Here is a 27,825-nt window from a genome sequence, read left to right as displayed (position 1 = left end):
TTTGTTTTTTTTTTTTTTTAAAGATATTATGTAGCAGATGTTGTCCTCTGGTCAGAAGCCTTAAATTAGAAGTGCATGAACTGTAAACAAACTGTAAATTCTTGTATTCAGACACAAACTACACAATCTGGTTGTCTGCCATCTCCCACAGAGCATCATTCAAATCTATAGAGATGCTCACATCCATTCCAAGAGTCAGCAGCAACATACAAACTTTGTCTTTCCAGTCATGATCCATCCACACAGCACCCACAAGGGCAAAGAGCTGCTTCCTCTCCAGTTTCTGTGGCCCCCATGGAACCCCAGGAAGCTGCACAGTAGACACAGTGCCCTTCAAAGCAGAGTAAAACCATGTGTTAACCATAAATCATCCTGCTCAATAGGTCTCTTGCTCTCTGTTTTCATAAAGATAACATAGAAGAGAAGCTGAGGAAAATGTGCATTTTCATCATGTTAAGGAGCAAGATAAAGAATTAATCTCATAATCATATACAACTGTTTTCCCAGGAGAGTCACATTCTTAATAACAGGCAGTCATAATAGCAATTTGGAACATGGTCCATTTCTCCTCCCATAAGAATCTTAACATTTGATGGAACTTCACATTTCTTCTTTTTATAGTGTTATCTTCTTTAAATTTTTTTTTCTGATTTTGAGCATATGTATTTTTTTCTCTTCCTCCTGTTAAATTTGCAGTTTCTCTTGATTAGTCCCATGGCTGCCGGTGGAGAGATGATCATTTCCTTCCTCTTGTGATTACCATACCTCTGAGGAGCTCTCTCCTCAATGTGTGGGAGATTTAGAATAGAGAGGATATAACTGGAAATGGGAATCTGTGTCTGAGGTGTCCATGTGTGGGGTCTCTGTGTCTTAGGTAGAAGAGAAGTTTTAGGGAAGGACACATTGCTAAATTTTTTCTACATAACAATGTGTGCATGAGGGTCATTTAAAAGCAGGTAGAATGAATAACATGATTTTGTGTTTCTAAAGCACCTTACCCAAGGATATTTATAAATATAGACAGATTATCCTCAAAATCCTCTCTTCAACTGTGTTAAAAGCAAGAATTATCTTCATATTTCATGAGGGGACACCAGAATAAGAAGTGTCTCAACTTTGCCAGTTTTACCAGCTCAGAAACAGAGTGACATCATCCAGCAGACCCTCTGTGCTCCAGCCTGAGGTCCCCTGCCTCTCTCTGGTTCTCCACTATGTATAACCAATGTTCTTGGCTCCTGGTTTGATCTTAAAATCAGTGTTGGGTGAATCAGTCAGAAGATTTGGACACTCTGTTCAGAAAACATTATAAATTCATCAAGATTTGCTGGATCTGCAAAACTCTCCTGGCATTCTCAATAGAATAGCAATCTTCTGTCCCCAGATGACTTCATGAAATGTGGGACGTGTGTGAGGAGATGATACAGGCCATATCCCCACTGCCCTGAAAGAGGCACACCCTGTCACAGCTCCCTGCCTTTACCCGTGCTGCCCTTTCTTCCCTGCCTTTGTCCACCTGCAGCAATCCCATGCATCTTTTAGAACTCAGTTTGACCGTTATCTCCTTCATCAACACTTCACATGCATTCTCAGGTTCTACTTTCCTAACAAAGACCCCGGTTTTGTCCAGGTCTTCACTCATTCCTCTCCCACCAGGACAAGTGCCTGGTGAAAGGCACAGGCTTTAGCCTTGCTGCAGGAAGTCCCAATCAGTGTAAGCGTAGTCTGAACCCCTCTGCCAGAGACTGGATCTGTGGCTTTGACCAATCAGACGAGAGAGGAAGTATATGGAGGCTTTTGGTCTTCACTAGTAAGATGGGGTTGGGGGAAGAAATGGTCAGCCCTCTTCCTCTGGACATGCTGTGTCTGGCTGTGGCCTTGGGGTGGCTGCCATCTACTCACTCCCAGCTTGAGGATGAATCACGCACTGATGATGGCAGAGCAGAGAAAGGATAAAATCCTAGTCCTTCAAGGCTTTGTAGAGCCATTGAAACAACCAGACTTGATGTTGGCCCTACTTCTAGATGCCTTCTTATGTAAGACAGTAAATGTCCTTATTAACTGTCAGAGCCTGACTTTCTGTTTCTTGATGCTGAAAGCCTCCTAATTTAGTCAATGCTTTTCCTTAACTACAAGCCACACCTTCAGTTTTGAATATTCCTTTCTTTGATTGCTATAGCACTGGGTATATACCTCTACCTGTATATCTGTGCCTGTGTATATATACATCAATACTAGATTTTAATGATCTGCTTGTATGTCTATCTTCCTTGCTGTGAACTCTTCAAGGATCTTATTTTATTACTATTTGATTCACATTTTACTGATTTATTTGTAGAGTTTGGTGTTATGGCTGACACATGCTGAGTAATTAGTGAATATTTGATGAGTAAAGGAATGAACTTATCAGAATATGTCAAAATGAGTGCCATACACAGCCTTGCCATGAGCAATTTAAATAACCCCTTGAGATCCTAGCCCTAGTGCTTCCAGGACTGTGCTTTTTCCATCATCTGTCCATCCACCCATCTAACCCACAGAAATGCCAGGCACCATGCCAACCTCTAGGAATTCAGAGAGATACACTGTCCTCTGCTGGCATGCATTCCATTCTGCCCCCTACAATGTAAACTGGGGGGCCCTCTGGCCCTTTGATACCACTTCAGGTTTAAACTCTGTCTGGGAACATGTAGGAAGCTGGCAATGGACAGAAATACAGCTCTCAATGCAGATATATAGGCCAGCACTGACAAGGAAACGTTTAGTTTTCTGCCCATGAAGTACAGGTGAACACATATTCAACAGAGACAAATACCAGAGAGTGCTGTTTCCCATCTGAGCACTGTGGGCCCTGACTCTCACTGAGCCTGGTTACACAGAGTCATTGGGCACATATGCTGAACCATCTTTCTGGCCTGTTGTGGCTGTTTAGTAATGGAGAGAGTCTGCTGTTTCCTAAGAAAAGGATAATTTGAGAATTTCTGAGTATTCCTGTTTGATTCCCTGTTTCTTCTAGTCTGGAAAATTACAAGCTGCAAGTCACAGGGAAGAAGGCAGGAGAATGTTAGATTCTAGATCTAGCCAGGACCTTCAGAGATTATGGAGTTCTTCTCCTTAACTATCGGGATATAATATACTTAAGTGTTCAGAGTTCAAGTAAAAACTCTATAGGTGGACTGTGAGCTTCTTCTCCTAATCATCTGTGCAATTCCCAATGGTCCATAGGAGTCCCAAACTTCTGAAAAAAGTCTTCTCCTTTAATGTCCAAATAAAATAATTTTATTTTTTACATGCACTACCCTCCTCAGCATTTTGAAAATTCCTCATGGAGTGCTTGCCCTCCTCTGCTGGCTTCCTATCATCTGTCCCCTTAAACTTCAAATCCCAACCAAATTCTTGGTCATCCTTGGCATCTCAGCACCAGTCCTGCCAACTTCTGCCCTCTTTGTCCTGTTTCTCCCAGTTCTGTTCTTTTGTGTGCAGAGTTCCCTCTTTCTTCATTTCTAAAGCACCGTTAATCACATGAAGGCTATTGTATGTAATAGATTTTAACTAAATATTAACAGAGAGGCATCTTGAATTCTAAAATTCTTTAGTTATCCCATCATAAAGAATTTATGACCAATCAATTCTCTTGTTGTAGCTAAGGCTTATTCTATTTCTTCTTTTATCTGATTCCTCAAGAACTTCCAAAATTCCTGTCACTGGAGCTCAGAAAGAACACTTTTTAAAATTATGCTGATTATTTTAATTCCCAAGGCATTCTACAACCTGAGCCCTACGTTCCCTGTCTAAACTGTTGATGCATTTCCCTAAAAAGACAAATTTTCTTCTCATGCCTCTTTTCTTGTATCCAGAGTGTAGGAAACACTAAAGTAAGATTTAAACAAGCAATTTAAAAAATCTCTCCATTGCACTTGTTTCTCAGTTTAGATGTGATGTACTTGGCTTGTGAGGTCCTTGGCATGTGGTGACACTCAGTTATTTAACAACAGTAATACTCAGTCTTTCCCTGAAGATAGTAGTTAATCTCATGAATGTTTTATGTGTTGTTTCACTTATTCATCTTGTGATCCTTTGGAAAACTCCCATAAATTCTCTCTTGAACCCTTTCGATCCAAACAAAACAAACTGTAAAGTCCACTTTGTGAGTGCTTTCATCAGAAGGCAAAGCAAGTCCACAACTCCTGCTGGCTTCTAAGTAACACTCAATGGTCACTTTACTCTGAGAGTCTTAGTTTCCTCTTTTGTAAAAATGAGGAAGTTGGCCTACTTTGGATGTAGCTTCCTTCTAGCTTTTGAATACCATGTATGCCTCTTAAAGATGATAGGGGAGGAGATACGGGGTTGGACCCAGGAAGTAGAAAAGGCCAACTAATTTTATTTGTAGCTCTGACCATCTGCTTCCATTAACACTAACAAGCAGCTATATATTTGTTAGTGATCAAGTGATCTCAGGTCTCCAGTTTAAGAAATAAGTGAGTAGTAATCTTGGCTTACCGCTAAGAGATCCTCACATTTCCCCTTTCCCTGAAATAAGACTATTAATACCTACCCCTATCTTGTTTCATAAGCAAAATGTTTCAACTAAAATTAAGTGACAGGAATAATGCAATTCAAGTTTGAAAAACATTTTTTTCTCCTTAATTTTAACTTAAACTATTTTCCCTTTCTTCTGTAATTGTTTCAAAACTACCCAAGAAGACCTAAAGAATTAGTAAGTGGAAGGACAGTTGTATGGGAAAACTAAAGGAAAAAAATGTAGGATTACCGTCTGAGGTTAGATTTTAGCCTGCTTGGAAATGTTAAAAGAATTAAGTTGAAGCACCATCTAGTGGCTCTCAATTGTGTTTTGATAAAAGTTGTTCCCAACTTCCCTCAATTTAGGACCACAATTAATTTGTTGTGCATGTACACACACACATACACACACACACATATACATACACACACATATGTGTTCAGAAAAGAAAAAAAAATTTATGCAGGGGTAGGAGGTTGATAGGGAGTAGCTATAGCTTTTTGGTTTTCCAGGCTCATATCAGCAGAAAATCATGGCATTAAGAATGGAACAGACAAGAAGCATGAACTTGGATAAATCTATTCAGAGAATGATGGAGTCTTTTCTGTAGAAAAAGAATTAACACAATAAAATCCCACGGATATCAGTTCCTCTGTTTCTCCTGCTCACTTCCTCTGTAAGAGTCCACAACTATATCTGTATCTTCCCAATCCTGTAATGCAGACATGTCCTCACATATATAGGGATTGGCTGACTATTAGATCATCTTTGAACATCCCCAGATTCCTATGCCCTTCCCTATCACAAGGCCGTAGCATCTTGTAAGTTTACATAACCAGCAATTCTTCTGGAACTGTCATAGTGATGGCTGGAATACCTGTGATTACTATCTTCTGAGGTTACATCTGTTTCATTACTCTAAGGGAAGAATGAAAGTAGACCATGATGATGCACATCAGTAGAACATAACTTGCTTAATAATCTCTAGGGGAAGAACAAAATAGACCATGAAAATGCACATGAATAGAGCATAACTCATGTTACAGGCTTGGCAGCAAACCTTGTGATTGGCAAACTAGGTATTTGTATCAGTCAGATTAAGTTCAACTGCATATAGAGTAAAACCCAAAACAACAGTGCCACAAACAGAATAGTTTATTCTCTTTCACACAAAAGAAGTTTATAGCTAGGTAGTCTAAGTTTGGAATGGTAACTTCATGGTCATTGGGGCCCAGGATCCTTCAATCTTTCTTTTCTACCACCTCAGTGAGTGGCTTCAGTCCTCAGTGTTACCTGTGACCTAAGGTGGCTGCTAGACTTCTAGTTATCACACCAATATTGTAGTCCAGGAGATAAGAAGGAAAAGCAGAAGAGGAGCTCTTCTTTATCCATAAAGAGCCTTCCTAAAAACACACAAGATGTGTGCTTACACTTAATTTCTGAAAATTTTGTGGGTGGCCATACTGTGTTGCAAGGGAAACTGAGAAATGTCTTTTAGCTAAGTATGTTCCCACACTAAATAAAGTTGGAATTATATTATTAAACAGTGTATCAGAAACCTAATGCCACGGTAATGTTGTGTAACAAACAACCACAAAAACCTCTGTGACAGAGGTCAGGTAGGCAGCTCTTCTGATCTTAACTGAGCTTTCTCACATGTCTGGGAGATGGCTGATGATCATTGGATTGGACTGTCTAGACTGGCCTCAACAGGGAAGTGGGGGAGGAGACTGGGGTGACTCAGCTACTTCCTATATGTCCCTCATCCTTCAGCAGACTAGCTCAGGCATGTTCTTATGGAGTAGCAATAGAAACATATGAGACCTCTTGAGACCCAGGCTCAAAACCGGTATACTGCCACTTCTGCCTCATTTGATTGGCTAACACAAATTACATGGTGAGAGGGGGAGAAATATGCACTCTCCTTATGGAAAGAACTCTAAAGTCATTGACAAATTACATGGATAGAGGGAGAGGTGAAAATTTAGAATCATGAATACAGTCATTTACTACAAGGAGAAAGGGGAAAATGAGCATTGAACTAGGTAACTAGCAACTGTGCCATAGTATTTTTGAGTCCATGATAGAATTGTGGTACTAGACTTTTTTCCATTTTATGCCCTGTCTTAAACATGAGGAAATTATGATTAAAAAAAAGAAAGAGAGAAAGGAGTTTATGTAAGTTATATGTGACATTATTTACTAATTTATTTCTTGACTCATGTCACTTACTAATGAATAGGTATTAATCTTAGCATTTGTCCTATTATTTACTGTAGAAAGATGGATATATATGTATCCAAAACCTGACTATTTCTTCCAGGGCAGCTACACTACATTTTTCAACTTCCATAGAAGTTAGTGTGGCCATGTGACAAGTACTAGCCAATGGAATGTGAGCAGAAGTGATTACTACTCCAGGCGTGGTTCATAAAACAGTCCCACATAAAATCCTCCTTCTCTCTCCTTCTTTCTCTTTTCCTATTTCTTTCCCATATACCAGCTGAGTGGAGAATACTCTGAGAAGGGCAGAGCCGTAGGATAAAATACTAGCTTAGAGTAGAACTCCTCTTGCCCCCTGCCTTAGCCCCACCAACCTGCATTGGAATGTAAAGTGAGCAAGAATTAAGCTTTTGTGGTATAAATACACTGAGATTTGGGGATTGTTTGTTTCAACAATTAGACTATCCTGTTTATATTAGTATTCTCCAGATTATATGCATTCATTTTCTCTCATAAAGTTTTGCTTAAAATAAAAGTAATAGCCCAAATCACCTGCCACTTTACACAATACATTTTTCCTTTAAATAAAAGGACACTTTTTACTATAGGATTACCATAAGTATCCATGAAGATAGCATTCCAGTTTACAGTGACCCTAGAAGAGTCAGGGTTTCGCCAATCACTCTTACTCTTACCACCATTAATCCACTGTATAATGCAGACAAGAAATAGAATTGAGACACTGGAGCTCTAAAAAGTGAGCTAGCGTTCAGCACTCTCTCCAGTGACTCTAATATCTCCTTATTTGGGATCAACTTATAATTTCTTCAAAAATGTAGGTACTGCTAAAAATGACTCCTGACCATTTATTTAATGATCAGGCCAAACATGCAATACAACTACCTCAGTGATTGCTAGCAATCGAGAAAGGGGTGGGAGGTCAGCTATGGGCTAACTTGGAGGCAGTGCATAGTGACTCCTGCCAATGCAACACTAATTAGCATCTCCAGTGGGTAGAGGAAACAGTAGGTAGGATGAAAGCACCATCCAAAGAACTCAAGGGGTGTAGAAGAACTGCACAGCATTGTTATTTGCCTTTTGCTGATCCATCTTCCTCTTTAGGCTGAGAAGCAGGGTTGTTTCTCCTTTGTAAATAAGGACTCACTAGGGCAAAGGGGAAAGTGGATGAGTCATCATAGGCATTTATGATGGCAGGTGGCAAGCTTTTGCATGTGTGTGTGTGTGTATGTATATACGTCTGTATGCTGAGAGTTTGAAACAGGCATGACACCTATCACATGGATTCTAAATACAAAGATCTCAAATAGCAGGAGCAGGAGCAGGAGCAGGAGCAGTTGAGCTAGATGTTGAACCAGAAGGCTGATCTCAACTGGCTGCTTTTTTGTGATATCTCATTAAGTCTAAATTGACTTCCAGATTTTCTGATTTTCATGCTCTAGGAAAAAAAAAATATATATATATATATTTAAGCAGGAATTAATACAAGCCTTCAGAAGCATAGAAACGGGGGAGCAAACCTTAAGGAATCCCAGTTAAACTTGGTTTCCCCACAGAATTCGCAGAGGGTAGTCTAGGACAGGTGAAGCAGACACTCTTCCCCAGTGCTGCAGGCACCTCTGCCCAGGCTCTCAGTTGTTAACAAAGCTTTCATGTCAAAGAAGGAACTGAGGAACAGACAAACGTGCCAAAAGGTGGGTCAAGCTTTTCCCAGGACATTGTAAGCTCAAGGTCTTATAATGCTGTTTTCTTTCTAGTGAGTCTATATTTTTCAGTCTTTATTTCCTACCTGCAATCATTGGTTCTCTGGAAGTAGATGAATCCCAGGATGACCAGGATAACCAGGAAAAAAGAGAATTTCACACAGAGAATGATCAGAAAGTATGACACTGGAAATCCCAGGGTTCTGGCACCTTTAAACATAGATAACACAGACAGGGTTGAAGAATCATTTCAGAAATTCTTCTAATGAACAAATTAGAGTCAATAGTTTAAAAGAGCCTTTTAAAATAATCCTAAAAGTTCACAGACTGTCATAATCAAAACACCTTCTAGATTCAAATGCTGCTAATGTATCATTCTTTCATGACAGAGTTTAAGAATGGTGTCTGTGTTTTTGTATATGGTAGATTTTTAATAAATATTTTCTGAATGAATAAATGCACAGTAAGCGTTGCTGAAACTTCCCAATTTTATAAGAAAAAAAGGAAATGTACTTTCTAATTTCCTGTGTAAATGATAGTCTTTGGGGGCGTTATTCTTAATATTTTACACACCATTTGATAATACTTTCCACACTGAAGTGGTTCTGACACTGAGCTGCTATAACCCCTTTAGTAGGGTATTTTATGTCTCCCTACTTTCATTTATTCATCTGTGAAATGGCCCCAAGAATTGTTGCAAAGATATAATGGGACTAATTAGGAACATCATTCTGAAGTCTTTTCTCCTATGAAAATAGCAGCCAAAAGACTGGGTGAACTCTAAGCACTAGTCTGACTCTTGGCTCAAAAGGTCCTATCATCCTGCTAAACAGCCTACTTAGATACTAAACTAGAAGAATGTCATACAGTCTCCTAGGCACTGTCAAAAAGACAAAGAAGACACGTCACAGCCCTCAAAAAAGTCACAATCCAGTTGGAGAAGCAGACCAAGACAAATGAAAAGATAACTTACAAGAGAGTAAACAGAACTAAGGGAACATTGCAGATTGTAAATCATCTAAGGAATAAGCAAGCTTAATCAACTCTAACTGGGAGGTCAGAGTAAAGTGGGATTTGAACTGAGCCCTGCCAGTAACAGGATTAAATAGGTAAAGAGATGAAAAATAAGACTTCTTAAGAGAAAGAAACAATTTGAGCAAAGATTTAAAGATGAGTCAACTTTAATTATATTTGGAGCATAGAGTGGGATATATAGAGATGAAGTCTGTGATGATCTGAACTTAGTTCTGCAGTTGTTTGTGTGTGTCAGGCATTGTGTCAGACTCTGGGAATGTAGAAATGAATGATGTGGTTCCTGTTCTCAAGGAACCTGCCCTGTACTGGGAGTCAGAGAAGTGGGCAGTCAACTGTAGGGCTATGGAAGTACTCAGTCAGAGGAATGCATGAGACATTATTTGAGCACAGAGAAGGAACAGCTAACCAAACTACATGGCGAGAGAAAATTATCCCCGGGTAATTATATCAAACTAAGGCTTAAAACTGCAATAGGAATTGATCAAGTGGAATGGAAGGAGAGTGTATGGGGAAAGAAATAGACGATGAAGAGGTGAAATTGCATGTAAAAGAGAGGAGAGGAATAAAAGAGGATAACCCTTTTGAGGAGCCCGAAGAGGCCCACGTGCATGGGGTACAGGCTGGAGAATAGCAAGACATGAGACAAGGAGAGCAGCAGGTCAAAGGGGTTTAGCTTTCCATGAGGCAAAGAGATGCCATGAGGGACATTTAAGTAGGGGAGCAGCATGTTGTTCATTTTGGAAGTCACTGGCCACAGGGAACTGGAAGGAGGTAAGCTAGAGACCAGAAGACCTGTTACAAGAACACTGTAAAAACCCTGGTGAGAGATATTAAGTATATATATGACTTGTTTAATTAACACAATAATTCTGTGAAGTGAGTACTATCATCCCATTTAACAGATGAAGAAATCATGATACATTAACCAGACCTATTTTGGTAATCAGTTCACAATATGTACAAATATCAAATCATTATGTTCTATACCTGAAACTAACATAATGTTACATATCAATTATATCTCAGTTGAAAAAGAAACCATGAGACAGAGAAATTAAATATTGTTCCAAGTCACACAGCTGATTAATGAGAAGCCATGTATTGCCAAAGGCTTTGCTCCTAATCAACAAATAATACTCCCTGGAACAATATGAAGACATGGACTTTGTAGCCTTAAACACATAATAATACTCAGTAAATGTCCAAGCAATGAATTGATGAATTAGTTTCAGATGACAAAGTAGAGGAGGAAGGAAAACTTGCCTCTTACTCAGAGTAGCAAATAAACTGGTGACTACTACAAGAAACAAAAAATCAATGGGAATAATTATTATTATTGGCTAATTACTGAAGAAGTATTTTTAAATTATATAATGTATCAATATTTTATACCAATAATAAGTAAAAGTCTGAATCACTAATTAGGAAATAATATTTTTACAGCTGAGAGAATAAAGGCATTTAGAGAATATAGTAAGAAGTTATTAATTCCTTTTATTTAATAGAGAAGTACAAATAATTTCTCTAGCATACTAATGATTAACCAAGGTAAGTTTTAGAGAATATCTTTAAATTAGGAGAACAAGTTTTCTTACTTTCTGCTGGTTATTCATAATATTCTGGGAAGGAAAGGCTGAGCATCAAGTTCCTACTCTAAAGAAACAGGTGCTTACCTTGATTCAACTGTATGGTCAGACTCTTGTTGCCAGTCAAGTGGGAGACAGAGCAGGACACATTCTGTACATGGTGGCCCTCCCAGTGGCAGGTACTCTGGACAGTCACTGTGCCATTGCCCCAGGGTTCTTGAACAGTGATACAAGCCCTCTCTGGGGTCCAGGAGATCTGTGCAGCTGGCTTCCCTGCAGCTGCCTTGCACACTGCAGTTCCATCCTTGCTTTGAACCAGGGTCACCTCAGGGGGCACTGCAGAAATGTAGGGAAAATGCTTCAGTCTTAACACATGGGACGTGAAATTTAGAGAGAGATTTGCTTCAGTCCCAAATCTGGTTATCTGAAACACCACAATATATAGTGTTTCTTACCTAAGACTTGGAGGTGATATCCATGATAGAAATTCCCATTAGGTGTTACCATTTCACACTTGTAATACCCATCGTGAGTGATGGCCACTGGGTCAATCTGAAGGGCAGGAATCTTGTCAGGTCTGGAGCCCCAGGTTATTATTCTCTCATCGGTGCAGTTTCCCTTTGTCTCATTTGTATCACCCCTGTAGACTCTGTTGCAGGGGGGCTTGTCTCTGAGGACTACTTCCCACGTTGTTAACAGCACAGCTGTACACAGCACAGGAGGGCAAGAGAGCACAGGCTTTGTATCCACTGGTACAGATCGTGTAGTGTTGACTGGACACACACATACACACAAACAGAGAATTATAAGAGAAAAGCTTGATAAAGAAATTCATGTGTTAAAACTTATTCACAGCATATTCCATGAAGTTGTACTAGAACATTACTTTCCTGATGATCTTATTCCAGAAATACTAGAATTATATAAGAAATTAACATTCATGAAATACATATAAAGTATTAAACCCATCCAAAGATTAACCATCTTTCTCTTGTATTATGTATCATTAGAGAAACAACATTTATTATATGTGTGACAAATTTTTTAAGGCATTATGAAATTAATTCAGGAATCTTGATATCTATGAAACAAACAGATGAGAAAACGGAATCTAAATTAAAAGACAGTGTTCTGAATCTACTCTTTTGGCCACAGGGACTATTAGATTTATCATATAATTCATACTCCTCACGGGGGAAAACAGAATAATTAATGATGTGGTTTATCTCCTCCTAAGTTTTGATGAAAGTGAAAAAATCAGTAACATCAGAACTAAATACCTATCCATAAGGGTGGCTTTTCAGACAAATATAAATGTGGAAAGATACAGTACTTTGATTAAAAATAACTAAGATGGCATTCAGGTTGAACAAGCTGGAAGGCTTTTTGTTTAATTTTTATTTGAAGAATTACAAAGTCTGTGACATCAACAGATTTTAAAACAATCCGTAATTTCATTAGTTGGACCATCCCACAGAAATAAAAAATGATGATGCCTAATGGTAAGAGATGCTTAGATGTATTTTTTCTGTTAAAAAAGTAACATAGTATATAAATATAAAACAAAGGGAAAATAAGTGTTTTCCTCTATACATTTTCTGTTCAAAGGATTTTATTGCAAATGTGATATTATCAACCTTTGAATGAGTTTCCTTTCCTTCCTATTCAGTCACATATGTACTCCCACATAGTTTGCTGTGAACTTTGCTCACAGATTTTGTTTCCATACATTCAATATCATTATCAGGATTAAATACAGCATTGACCTATTTTTCCATATTTTAAAGTAAAAATTAAGAATAGAAAGCATCTTCCACTTAAAAGCTCGCTCTTTTCCATAAACTGACACGTGTCCCTGATTGATAGGCGTTTGCTGAGAGGTGATTAGGTGTATTTGTTGCAACTTACCTGTACAAAGGTGAGTGTCGGTGATTTCATCAGATTAACATGAACAGAACCAGCTGGGGTGGGGCAAAATTTTTATATGGATGAAGCTTATTTTTTCTAAACTTTTCACTTAATATCTCTGCTCTGCTCTGTTGCCTGCTCTGTGATGTATTCAATTTGCATTTTATAGCCCAATAAAGATCATATTACTAGATAAAGAAAGAGGGAGGATTTCAAAGGAAATCTAAGAGGGCAGTTAAATTCATGCTCTTTCCACCACTCCAAGTGGCATCCCCTCACAGAGGGAACCTCCAACTTGCCAAAGGCTTAGACACAGGCAGGCACATGGCTTGTTAGAGAACTGCCAGAGGTTGGGTGTAGGAAGTATATGTGCATCAGGGAAACATGCTGAATGTGCATCAGGGAAAGATGCTGAAGATAAAACCAGAAAGATAAGAGACTGGTGAGGGATTCAGTGTTGAATGCTTTTCTGCAGTTCTTGGGATTTTGAACTTGAGCTTATAGGCAGTCAAAGGCATTAATGTTTTGCCTAATATTTGTCCTCAAGATCTGACTCTGTTTTTTTGTTTGTTTTTAAGGAAAGTACAAGCTAATCGAATAAACATGCATTTAAGCAGGAGCACAGTATCCAAAAAAGTGACTCCAATGGTGAGGATTTCAAGCACTGCAGATGTTCTATGTTCTTTCACCTTCCTTCTCTCTATGACCTTTAGTCAATCACCCTTCACCTATAATGATAGTTCTAATGTTATTGATATTATTTCACCCTTTCTTCATTCTCTTCTTTCTTTGTTCATAGCTGTTGTGATAATTTACCAATGGCCAGTACTGCCCTCACACTCAGTGGGTCTGACACCTGCCTACAAATATATTCTCCATGCGCTCCTGTGATCAGATCATTTCACCTCTTACTTCACTAAGGTAGCGGGTAGATTGGCATCGTTGCTCCCACACTGGCAGACATATCCCATCTCTTCCCCATCCTTTGTCTATAAATATCTTCCAGTCTCATCTAACCTTAAGCACACAGACAAATTCCAGTTGGCTTTGAGGGATTTCCTTTCTTATCTCACAACCAAACCCTAGTTTAAGTCCCTGTCGCCCTGCACCAGGATTACTGCAAAAGCCTCCTAACTTCTGTCACTGTCTCAAAGTTCTTGTCCTTTCAGTTCATACCTTATGTTGCAGCCAGTACACCATTCTGTAATACGCTGTGATTCTCTAAACTCTAAAACCCTTCAGAGATCTTTCACTGGGTGAAGAATAAGTTTAAATGTCTTCCTATTGGCTTTGAAAGCCTTCTTTTTTCAAATTGACTCACTTTGCAATCTTATCACCTACTACATTGCCCTCACACTCCAGGAAAAAAAAATATCAAGCACATTTCCACTTCCATTTCCATGTCATTTCTCACATTGTTTTCACTCTTTGGGGCACCCTACACAATGCTCTTTTTCTATTCACTCTTCCTTTAAGACCCAGTTCACAGGCTGCATCCTCTGTGAGGCCTTTCCTAAGCCTTGGTGCTGAACTGCTCCCTCGCTGCCCTCCTGGTCCACTTGATGTGAGTGCTGATCTCCTGCTTATGTGATCGCCGTGCTCCTGTCTGGGTTCCGCACATCACTGCGCTCCCTGATAGTCTTGCTCATCTTGCTCATCTGTATGTCCCCCACAAAGCCCAGCACAGTGCCTGGCAGAGAAAGTTCCATAATCTTCCAATGGAATCAAACTGCTTTAGGGGAGGAGAGGTGGGTGGTTCAGGCTCCCTCATCCCACAGCGTTCAGATCACCACATTCTTCAACTTCACACAAGGCTGGCACTTGGTCCAGACCTTCAACTATGTTTTTAAGGAAGCTCAACCTTCCGTACTTAAGTACTGGCCTCAAAAAAAAGAAAAGAAAAGCAAGCATGTTACCTTCTGGATATGTTAGAGTGCTCTGGTTTCTGTCCATACAGGAACTAATTATTGAAGCTATAGAAAATAATGAAAAGTAAATGAAATCAATTTTAGGCACTTAAATGGAGTGGAAGGCATTATTTCCCCACACACAACATGACAGAAAAGCAATTAACCATAGTTAAAATTACCCCCAAAATCCTTGTAAAACAGAAATTAGAAGTTGTTCCATCATTACATGGAAAAACATGCTGAAAATTTAACTAAACTCTCCTCAACTGCACTTTTTTTTTTGCCATCCATTCCCTGCCATCTATTTCCTGCCACATTGAAATATTTCTCTATTACTTTACATGAGTCAAAATCTGCTGCTCACTTTCTCTTGAGTTCATCCTAAATGTTCCTTCCTCCCTTCCAATTCCTTTCAGCTTTTCCTGGCCCTAGATTCCCACTTTCTTTCTCCTAAGAGCTGGTTCTTTTCTCCTTTAACTAGAGTATGGAAGTATGGAATCCACTGTTCCTCAGAATATTGTGAAATACCATTTGGATCATTGCAAGAAAAGACAGAAAGTATTCAAAGGTTTGTTTATTGCTACCCAAGTACGCTCTAATTAGAGTCGCTTCACTCATTTGTTCTACCTGCTTGTACTTTTGGATAAGATTCCGTTCGTATAAAGAGTTCTGGTGGGAGATTGAAATCATTGACTTAGATTAATTATTTGTATTTTATATATTCTTATGCTCCCTGATCTTTATTTTCTGAAACAAATTGTATCCATAAATTTCATGCCTCTATTTTAAAATTTTATAACCTTAAATAGAAATGTAGGGTTTCCTTCTTAACCTTAGGGCTGGAAATATTAGAAATATCAAAGGAGAGAAAATTACACATCTCTAAATATTAACACCCAAAACTAAGAATTCAAGAGACACACTAAAAGTACAAACCAAAAAACTGAAGGAGAACACCATGTTTGTCTAGTCACAGAAGTTTAGTTTCACTCCATTCCAGGGCCCCCTTATTACTATGGACTCAGCTGGTCAACTAGTCAGTGCACCACTGGGATTAAGTAAATTTGTGCTGGAAAATGCACAAATTTAACATTGCTACTAGAACAAATCACAAAACATCTTATGAATGGATCGAGAGCATCTTCATCACTGTTGAAAGATAGCTTTACTTTTTGCTAAAAATGTCAAAGAATCAGACTTACCAGATATTACAATAATTAAGATCAGTAACCTCTAAGTTGAAGTCCTCTACAATGTATGCATTTGGGGTGGCTGGTTTTCTACTTTAATGCTAATCCACTGTAAATCAGTGACTCCTTTGGTCACCTTGTTTACACTCGGTTCAAGAGGGTTGTGTGTCAGTTTTCTTTGCCATTTTGCTTTAGGTTCATTTCTGTTCTGTATGCTTTTGGCCGATTAGCCACTGACAAGAAACGTCTGTGAGTTTTGCTGAGTGATAAATCAAAACAGCCAATGCTTACTATTCATTGGTTTTCCCCACAGTACTGAGGTGATGAGATAAATTATATAGCAATTCTTTTAAGAATTACCATTTTAGGAATTAGGAGTTATATATGGCAAAATGCACAAATCTGAAATTTACAGATTGATGACTTTTTATACATGTACACACTTAGATAATCACCTCCATAACCAAGATAAGACCATTTTCATCATTCAAGAAATTTCCTTCATGCTCCTTCTCTTTCAATATCCCTTCCTCAAAGATAGTGCTACTCTGATTTCTGTCACCATTTTGCCTGTTTTTGAACTGCATATAAATAAAATTGTTACATGGTTCATGTTTTAATACCATGTAGAATTTTTTAATGAATATGCCATAACTTATTTCTTTCTTTCCTCTATAGATTTAGATTATTCCAGTTTGGGACTAACATAAGTAAAGCTTCTATGAACACTTTTGTTCTGTACATATCTTTTGGTCTACTTATGCATTCATTTTCTTGCGTGTATACCAAGGAATAAAATAGATGGATCCTAGGATAAACATATGTGTGGCTTTAATAAATACTTCCTGTTATAGGTTGAATTGTGTTTCCTCAAAATTCATATGTTGATGTTCTAACCCCCAGTACCTCAGAATGTGGCCTTATTTGGAAATAGGGTTGTTGCAGATGTAATTAAGATGGACCCAACTAGAGTAGGTTGGGTCCTAATCTAATGACTGATGCCACTGTAAAAAGAGGAATATGGGGCACAGATATGCATACAGGGAGAACACCATGTAAAGATGATGACAAAGATCAAGGTGGTGCTTCTACAAGCCAGCAAACACCAAAGATTTTCAACAAACCAGTAGAAGGTAAGGGAGAAGCAAGGAACAGATTCTTTCTTCCTGTTTTAGGAGATTTAAAGATTCTTTTGATGTTGGGACACAGCACAAGGACACTTGAATGGATGATAGGCAGAACTCTATGTTTCTTACAGCTCCAAAGAAGAGAAGGCTGCCATATAGGGTCTCACAGGGATTGCACTTGTAGACAGAGTAACACTAAGCTGAAACAGTAGAGAGAAACTTATGTATCACAAGATAGACGGGGTTGGGTTTCCAGAGGTCTGGGATTGACTAATTTGAATAATATTCCAAGCTCCTGTACATAATTGTCTATGGACTTCTTCCTAGTGGTCTAGTACTTGGCCTTGTGGTGACGAAGGTGTGTATGCAGTAGCCTGGAGTCTGACAGCCCAGATAAGGAAAGTGGTTGGGGTGTGGACTTAATCAGCTGCTCAAGAAGGGGACTCACCATCCTCCAGTTAGGGCTTCAAAATTGGGTCTAGACAGCATTTTTGAAAAATTTTAAAATGTATTAAAATTGACCCATTGATCTTCACATCAGTTTTGTATGGTGTATTTGGCCCAAATAAAAGACTTCTAGTGAGTCATGCCTAAGATGCCCTAAACAGCTTAAAAATATTTTATTATGAGAGTAAAATGGAGAACAAGTAGAAGTATGAGTCCTTGTAGGCCAGTCTGTAAATAAATTTCCCATTATATGGTATTAGCCAAGAAAACAGGTCTACAAGATTTCCAACAATATCCTGGTTGAATTATAAAGTGTATTGAAAGTATGAGTTATACTTTTTATGACAATAATATCTTGGTGTATTCCTTGGTTCAAGGTGGCAAGTCCAGCAATTACATTGTTGAAGGGTATGAACTGATAGTTCAGTGAGATATATGCAATGGTTAGTGGTATTTGTGACCAAGGGGGAGGGGGAGTTGTGGTGATCATGGTCAGAGATGCGGGGTTGGAGGTTGTGGTGGCAAACTGGAAGTGAAAAGTAGGAGAAGGCACTGGAGAGTGGGAGGTCCTCTCCCCAGGGGCTTTAGGGGTGAACCTGTATGAGGTAGTTGCCTCCTGGGGAAAGCAATAATCTCTATTTTTAGAATGGCATAGATAGTAACTTCTACCAGATTGACCTTTAGACATGAGAGTGAGGGATGTATATCTTGGCAGAGAGCAATGAGTATACCAAGATTATGGGGTAAGCAAACAGCAAGGGGCAGTTTTTCACATCTGAAGCTTATGGGCAACTATGGCCATCATACTTAGTCCAAGATGCATGTCGGGGATGCATGTCTGTGCTGGTTTTACTTTTCCCCTATTGTGCGCACCTTGGTTAGAGGTTGGGTCAGGACAAAAGGTATGGTGCCTTGCTCCTGAGATGATTTTGCACTTGCCAGCAATATCAATATCTGCCCTGGAACTAGTTTAGCTCCTCCTAAATGTGGGCAGGGACATGCCTGCTGGCAAAGGCTGCCTCTGCACTTGCCTGAGGCAGGATCGGGTCTGATCTGGTTCTATTCCCTCTAAGAGTGCACACTCTTCTTGGTAATGGCAGCCTTAACCCTAGTGGAGAGCAGTGCCAGAAAAGGGGAGCTGGAGCAGGTACCCAGTGTGGGCTGGGGTGTCCCCTGGGGCTATTTTGGCAAGCTGGGAGTAAACAAGCATGTACTCACGCTTTCCGAGAGTGTAGTCTTGGTTTCTTACAGTCCTCTAGTAAATCCCACTGATTTTCAAACCACCTAAGAGGACTCATCTTCCTGGTGTCTGACCCCAAGGCTAGGCTGCCTAATATGTAGCTCAAACTCCTTGCTCCCTAGGGAGGACCACTGAGCCTATGATATCCCCCTCCTCTTCTGTGTCCCCTGATAGGGATTGGGTCCTGACCTGATCTTTCCTAACCAACTCCATGTGGATTTTTCTTTACAGTATTGGTTGTAGAAGAGCCTTTCTATCAGTCTCCATGATGATTTCAGCAAGAGTTCCACATGTAGTTGTGTTTCTGATGTGTTTATGGTCACTGAACCATGAACTCAGCATCCTCCTCTTGTACCTCTTGATCTCCCTGTCTATGTTTCACTTATTGAAGACTCCCAAATTATTGTTCACAGTGACTGAACCACTACACATTTCTGCTAGCAATATATGAGATTTCCAAGTCCTCCACAACCTTGCCTACACATGTTTTCCATTTCAGTAGTAGTAGCAGTACACTAGTTAATGTAAAGTGGTATCTTACTGTGGTTTTGATTTTCATTTCCCTAGTTTCTGATGACATTGGCCATCTTACCATGTGCGTGTTGGCTATTTGTATAACCTCCTTGGGAAAGTGCCTGTTCAAGTCTTTTACAAATTTTAAATTAGGTTGTTTGTTTTTGAGTAGTAAAAAAATTTTATATATTCTGGATACTCAAACCTTAACAGATGTATGATTTGCAAATATTTTTCACATTTTATGGGTTGTTTTTCACTCTTTTGATAGTGTATTTTGGCATAAAACTTTGTATACAATTTTGATGAAGTCTGATTTCTCTATATTTTCTTTGGATGCTTGTGTTCTTGATGTCATATCTAAAACTTATTGTCAAATCTAAAGGTATTAAAGATGTTTTCTTCTAAGAGTTTCATAGTTTTAATGCTCATTCTTAAGTTTTTCATCTATTTTGTGTTAATTTTTGAATATGACGTGGAAGAATCCAACTTTATTCTTTTGCATGCAGTGATCCAGTTGTCCCAGAACTACTTGCTGAAGAGACTTTCTTACTACCCAGTGAATGGTCTTTGCAATTAGTTGAAAACCAGCGGGCCATAGGAGTATGATTTTATTTCTGGACTCTCAGTTCTTTCTATTGGTCTATGTGTCTATCTTTTGCCAGTTCCAAACTGTTTTAATTACTGTAGATTTGTAGAAAGTTTTAAAATTGAGAATGTCACTTCTCCAACTTTATTCTTATCTCTCAATATTGTTTGGGGTCTGTTGCAATTCCATATGAATTTGAGGGTTTTCCATTTCTTAAAAAAAGGTAATTGAGACTTTTGGTACAGATTTCATTAAATATGTAGATCTCTTTGAGGAGTATTGCCATTTTAATAATATTAAGTCTCTTATCCATGAATAAAGGATGTCTTTTCATTTTGTTAGATCATTTTTAAATTGCTTTCAGCAGCTTTACAGTTTTCAGTGTAACTCTTGCAACTCTTTGATTAAGTTTATAACTCAGTATTTTATTCTTGTTGATGCTACTGTCAATGAAATTGTTTTCTTAGTTTCCTTTTCAGATTGTTCATTGCTCACATATGGAGATACAACTTATGTTTGCATGTTGATTTTGTTTCCTGCAACTTTGCTGAATTTGTTTATTAGCCTTAATTGTATTTGGGGGTGTTATGTTTAGGATTTTCTACATATAATAACATCTTGTCATATGTGAGCAGATAGTTTTATGTCTTCCTCTCCAATTTGGACACCTTTCATTTCTTTTAATTTAAATCATTTAATTACCCTAGCTAGAACTTCTGGTATGTTGAGTAGAAGTAGCAAAAGGGGTATTCTTGTCTTCTTCTTGAGCTTAAAAATAAAGCTTCCAGTTTTTCATCACCAAATATGATGTTAGCTATGGAGCTTTTATAAATTCTCATTATGTTACAGAATTTTCCTTTCATTCCTAGGTTGTTGAATGTTCTTATCAAGAAAGAGTGTTGCATTTTGTCATATGCTTTTTTTTGCATAAATTCAGATGATCGTGTAAATTTTTTCCCTTCAATCTATTAAAGTGATGAATTACATTGATTAATTTTTATATGTTGAACCAACCTTGCATTCCTAGGATAAATCCCAGTTGAACATGGTATATAATTCTTTTAATATGCTACTGGATTCAGTTTGCTAGTATTTTGCCTGTCCATTTTTTAAAAAAATTTAGAGGATGAGGTAATTAGTTTATTTATTTATACATACATATATATATATATATATAATGGAGGCACGAGGGATTGAACCCAGGATCTTGTCCATACTAAGCACACATTTTACCACTGAGCTATACCCTCCCCCTCAGTTTGCTACTATTTTGATGAGAATTTTTGCATCTATATTCATAAGTGATATTGGTCTGTAATTTTCTTTATTTGTGATGTCTTTGTCTGACTTTGATGTCAGAGTAATGCTGACCTCATAGAATGAATTGATAAGTGTTTCCTTTTTTTCTATTTATTGAAAAAATTTGAGAAGGATTGGCATTAATTCCTCTTTAAATGTTTAATAGAATTTAACAGTGAAGCCATCTGGTCCTGGGCTTGTCTTTGTTGATAGGCTTTATATTACTGATTCAATCTCTTTACTTGTTACAGGTTTGTTCAGATTTTCTGTTTCTTTTTGAGTCAGTTTTGGTAATATGTGAGTTTCTAAGGTTTTATCAATTTCATATAGGTTATCAAATTTGTTGGTATATGATTGTCCATAGTATTCTATAAATGATACTACTTTTTATTTCTGTAAGGTTGGTAGTAATATCCTTATTTTTATTTCTGATTTTAGTAATTTGAGTTTTTTCTTTCTCAATTTTTAGTCAACTGTCCAACTTTATTGATTTTTTTTAAAAAATTCCTTTTGGGTTTATTGTCTATTGTTTCCTATTCTTTATTTTGTTTATCTCCATTCTAATCTTTATAATTTCCTTCTTTGGGTTTACATTGCTCTTCTTCTCTTGTTCCCTAAAGTGTACAGTTAGGTTATTGATTTGAGATTTTTTTTCTTTTTAAATATAGGGGTTTACAGTGGTAAATTTCCTTCTGAGCACTGCTTTAACTATATTCCATAAGTTTGGTATGTTATGTTTTTATTTTTATTCATCTCAATGTATTTTATAGTATTTTGTGATTTCTTTTCTGTCTCATTGTGTTTAAAAATTATGTTTAATTTCCATATATTTGTGAATTTTCTAGTTTCATTCCATGATGGTCAGAGAAAGTACTTCATATGATTTCAATCTTTTTTAAATTTATTGGGACTTGTTTTGTGGCCTAACACATAGTCTATCCTGGAATGTCCTACGTACACTCATGAAAAATGGGTATTCTGCTGTTTGGGGGGTGAAGTGTTCCATATATGTCTACTAGGTCTGTTAAAGTCTTCAGCTATCATTGTAGAGTTGCCTATTTCTCCTTTCAATTCTGTCAATTTGTGTATGTTTATAATAATTATATCCTGCATATGTTATATCAATATGTTATATCCTACATATTGACTTTGTTTTCAAAAGTTAGACATTTTTATTTGCATTGGAAAAGACCTATTTCTTATATGCCTAAATCTGCTCACTTTCAAAGCCACTTTTGAGACTTTACAGTTTTTCATCAAGCATGACTTAAGCTGCTTCTGCTTGGACATGCATGGGGCTCCAGGTTCTCCATCACCCTCTACAGCTTGCCTCACTGCACTTCTCCCCCAGTTCTCTGGGTAGCCTTTCTCATCATCCTCTTTACCTACCTCTCTAAAGTGCATATTTCATACTGAAATAGTTACTCACATGAATTTCCTGTTCAGGTTGATTCTTATTGCAAACCTTTCCACCACTAACACAAACATTTTATGTAATAGCATTAAACACATGAAAACACATACAATATATACACACCAGCCAAGTATTAGGTTTTCACAGTGTGGTCAATTGTGGTCATCATAAGCATTGTGACTTAGAATAAACTGTTCTTTGCTTATTTTTCATCTGAACCACAAGCAAGGCCGTTGGTTATGTTAAATGCTACAGTTTTTACATCTGCTCTAACATTTTAGCAATATATTATTTAATCATTAGTCTCTAAATGGTTGTGATAATGAATAAAACTTTGTTTTGTTTTACTTTGTTCCTGAGAGGATTTCTTCCTTCTTTTTTTTCTCACTCAGAATGAAAACTAGCCCTGCTAATAACCCCATGATTACACTGTCAGATGATAGATCCTACCACTCATTCAATGAAGGCATGACAGAAAGATAGACATATTCTAGACTAGGGTGAGCTACAGTGGGTTCCATTTCACCTTACCTGAAGATCAGAACCAAAGAAGACACGAAAGGATTTAAAAGCAGATACAAGCTCTCATCTTTTAATCCTTCTTCTTTCCTCTCACACTTCTCTAGTTGTAAAACATACAGAAAAAGCACGAGAGATTGATGTCCCACCAAACAAGATATAAATAAAAATTGAAAGTCATGATTGGTGATGAACAATTATTCTATTTAAATACATAGTTAAGACTAAATACTTAAGAAAATTATGTATAAACACAAATATTTTAAATCTTCAAAATATAAAAATAATACATAACCAACAAGTCAGAAAATGGGAGGAAAGGCAGTTTGAAGAAGCATAAAGTTGTTCTTTATCTTTCATAGCATGGAGTCAATAGACACTGTGTGATGGTGAAAATAGTTTTTTAAATGTACAGTTACATCATCCTCTCAATATTGTTCACAGTCTTTTTTTAACATAGAGAACTCCTTTAGAAATTAGTGTCTCATCTGGTAAAGGCATTTTGTTTTCAATAGTCCAAACTCATTGGAATAGACACTTGAGCAGATTTGCTTTGTCTACTTGGCATGCTGTGCTTTTGGTTTGGTTTTTTGGTTTATTGATTGCCTTATATGTCATTATGGTACACCGGAAAATAATGCTTCTGAAAAGCTCATTTTTTAATATATAAACTTATTTTTTAAGAGCAGTTTGAGATTCACAGAAAAATTGACAAAGTACAAAGAGTTCTTGTATACCCCCTACCCCCACACATGCATAGCCTCCCCCATCAACATCCCCACCAGAGTGGTACATTTGTTGCAATCAATGCACCAATGTTGATGCAGTGTTTTCACTCACAGACTGTAGTTCATATTAATGTTCACTTTTGTATGTGGTAGAGTCATTTTTATCACACATTCAATAATTACTTCTGTTTCTTTTACCAGCTCAAAGTAAAGTAACAATAAATGCAATATTTTTATTTAGAGTAACATGTTTATATAAAAGAATTTTGTGAAATAGTTTGTCTTTCCTTCTTTTTACATATATTTATATAAAAGTGTTCAGCTAATATTAACAGTAGTTGTTTTGAGTGGTAGAATTTGAAGCAGTTAAATTTTTCTGTATTGCCCGAATGTCTTATAATAAGCATGTTTTATCTTCACCCAAATAAAATGTCATTAGTTTTTTAAAAATGAAAGAGAAAAATATATACCCAAGGGACCACCACTCATAAATATTCCCACAATAAATGTTAATGCTAATTTATAACATATTTAGCAGAATTGTCTTAGAAAGGTATCTTGAAAAACAGCCAGAGACTTGAAAAAAAAAAAAGCAACTCAGAGAAAGATATAGTAAACATCTCAATTTGGGAAGATAAAAACGTAAGTAGGGTAAGTGGAATAGTTCAAATGTTTATTGTGGCTAAAAATGAAGAGTATTTACATCAAACATGACCCATACTTAGGCAGGTTAGACCAACTATCCCAGTGTACTGTCTGTGAGGACGGCTATCACAAAACACCGCAACAGGCTGGTTGGCTTAACCACACGGTGTTTGTCCACAAGGCAGGTTTTTAAGGTTGAAGGCTGTGTATATTAATAATCAACAAAAACTAGGGTTCTGCTTGTGTTGATTTTAAACAGCGGTCAATAAAAATATATGTATTTATTTATAAAACAAGACAAAACCAGCGAAAGATAGAGGAACGTCTGAGTCTTAACCACCAGGAATTGCATGAATATTGATTGTTATAACTCAAAAAAAAAAAAAATCCACGGCAAGGAGCTCAGTAATTTATAACCAATTCAATAAAACTAAATGGTATAATTTATTAGTTCTTTTTATATTTGATAGTACTTTATAACTTCATATAATTTTCTAAAGGGATATTTACCAAACTTAAAACTAATTCAATCTTAAATGTGTCCTAATATCTGTTTCTTATCAGCTAAAACAGCAATTCTTAGACTTTTTGGTCTCAGGATCCCTTTATACTCTTAAAAATTGTTGAGGATCCTAGAGAACTTGCCTTAGAAAAATGTAGAAACACATACATACAAATACAAAAGTACTTACTCCATAAGCCATCAAAGCAATAATATCAACATATGCTGTGTAGCATCTAGAAAACTAACATGCACTTGAGAGAATTTAAATGCAAAAAGCAAATGACATGTTAGTATTATTATGAAAACACAAACAACCTTGAGGACTTCTTGCAAGGGTTTTTTGGACCACATTTCAACTAGAGCTAAGCTAAAACAAACTTAAAAGCTCAAATATTACTCTTCTTTTTTTTTTTAACTTTTTTTATTGATTTATAATCATTTTACAATGTTGTATCAAATTCCAGTGTAAAGCACAATTTTTCAGTCACACATGAATATATGTATATTCATTGTCACATTTTTTCCTCCATGAGCTACCATAAAATCTTGTATATATTTCCCTGTGCTGTACGGTATAATCTTGTTTATCTGTTCTACAATTTTGAAATCCCAGACTATCCCTTCCCACCCTCCGCCCCTTGGCAACCACAAGTTTGTATTCTATGTCTACGAGTCTATTTCTAAATATCACTCTTCTTTTATCTTCTTGTTTGTCAAAAATGTTACGGAGCAGGAAAATACAGAAAAAAGTAATTAATCCAACTTAGTACTTGTTATTCTTCATTTAACAACTCCAGTTAGCAAAGCAATTGTGAATAAAAAGCTATTTAAACTTTTAAAGAGAAACCTGCTTTTTATTATGATATGTCATTTCCCCCCACAAAAATTACTGCTGTACCTTGACATATCAAAAAATATATGCATATAAAACATAAATTCTTTTCACATAAATGATCAATTACTCCCAATATTTAGTTACATCATTGTTAATAAGAAAATGATAGTTCAAGTGATCTGTGAGGCATATGTTACAGCGTCTGGCAGAATAATAAACATTCAAATAATGACGGCTATTTGTTGCTGCTGTTGCTACTGTTTTGTAGTGGTCATTTTTGCCAATCTGCCGTAAGTATTAAATACTAGGATACTATAGGTAGCATAGCAGGATCGTAAGTTTTGTTGCCTATGAATTTCCCATTTCATTAAATATACTTTTAGTGGACAGTCCATTTTAATTAACTAATAGATAACTTGCATCCAGTAAACTTCCAGGAAACAATGGATCTCATAATAGTCAGTATGTCCAGAAAGAAAGAGAGACGTGCACAGACTCCAAGGGTAGAATACACTGGAGACTCAAGACTTTTAAACACAAGGACAAGTAATTCCTTAATAGCTGCATTCCTTATTGACAGGTCAGGTTAATCTATAGTGTATTATTGATGCTAATAATGTTTTTTGCTCAAAGTAGCAAAGGAATCTGGAAAAATTCAGGTGTTTTACTTTTCTCTAAAGAATTTAAGAATTTCTAGTAAAATTTTGCCTAAATGTTTCACAAAAGCATCTTGAAAAGGAGTCTGTAAATAAAACATCAAATGTTAGCATTCTGATCAAAAGAATTTTTGACCAATGTGCTGCTTAAAATTATTTAGAGTTTTTTTCTTTTAAAAAATGGACATTATGATGTTATACAAAAGAACCTCAGGAATGTTTCCTAATATGATTTGTAATACTTTAAAAAAATAATCAACACTTGTCTGTATCTTGAATTTTCAAGTTAGTTAATTTAGGATAATAAAAAGAAGTTGTTTGCAAACTTACAGACCTTACTGACCTAATTTCAGAAGCTGAAATAAATGGATGAAATAAAATAATTGATATATATATGTGTGTGTGTGTGTGTGTGTGTGTGTGTGTGTGTGTGTGTGTAGTATATATGATCCGTCCATAAGGGATACCTCTAAGTAATTAGGATATTCTGGAGTTCAATATCATCTCTTGCCTGTGGGGTGTCATGGTTTGCCTGCATTTCACCACTATAGCCGTAGTCCTCTGGGCAGCACTCTCAGAAACACTGCTTTCTTCAGGTTCCTTCATCTTGCAACTTCAGGCCAAGGAGTAGAATGGTTTTCAGAGGTTCTAAGCCACAGAGTCCTGCATTATCTCTTATTGGTTAGGGAAACCACACTTTTGTAAAGCGTTTACCCTTTTATTAAACTCTCCTCAGGTACTTAAAGTGTGTTGTTTGTTTACTGCTGGGGCTCTGACTGATAGACGTCTGACTGATACATTTTGGAGATGTTAAAATGTGAAAAAAAAAATCAGCACCTAAGATAAGTAAAATATATCCGTTAGCCCCTCTGTTCTTCAGTTTCATTTCTGTTAAATAGGAATAATATTCCTCTTAGAATTATTATGACTAAATGAATTAATGCATGTAGAGTACTTAGAAAAGTGTCTGGCATGTAATAAGTGGTCAACAAATATCAGTAGTGTATTTGCAGCATTGTGACAGGTGCCATGAATTACACAAAGATGGGTAAAACACAAAGCACACTTCCAAGAACCCTGGTAATCTTAGTGAGTGACAGCTCTAAGTCTCAAAGTCAGATATTTTGATCTCAAGCCTACTATTTTTCTTTGAAAACTTCCTTGATAATCCAAAATAACTGAAAAGATCACTCTAGTTTAGTGCAAAAGCACTTAA

At 37.0% G+C, this 27,825-nt stretch overlaps 1 protein-coding gene and 1 long non-coding RNA gene across 2 annotated transcripts in view; one reads left to right on the top strand and one right to left on the bottom strand.

Annotated features, from left to right (window-relative positions):
• Positions 1-27,825, top strand: part of LOC135323229 (uncharacterized) — a 149,143-nt gene that overhangs the window by 78,135 nt on the left and 43,183 nt on the right. The gene's annotated exons all lie outside the window — the stretch shown is intronic.
• On the bottom strand, positions 1,353-16,165 carry LOC105093236 (cell surface glycoprotein CD200 receptor 1-like). Its single transcript, XM_031470756.2, is given in 6 exon segments — positions 1,353-1,441; positions 8,554-8,673; positions 11,172-11,420; positions 11,540-11,857; positions 14,909-14,965; positions 16,105-16,165. Coding segments are annotated over 6 exon segments (894 nt in total).

This window comes from Camelus dromedarius, chromosome 2 (genome assembly GCF_036321535.1).
Source record: "Camelus dromedarius isolate mCamDro1 chromosome 2, mCamDro1.pat, whole genome shotgun sequence".
In the NCBI taxonomy this organism is placed as follows: domain Eukaryota; kingdom Metazoa; phylum Chordata; class Mammalia; order Artiodactyla; family Camelidae; genus Camelus; species Camelus dromedarius.
This window is presented reverse-complemented; position numbering and strand designations above follow the sequence as displayed.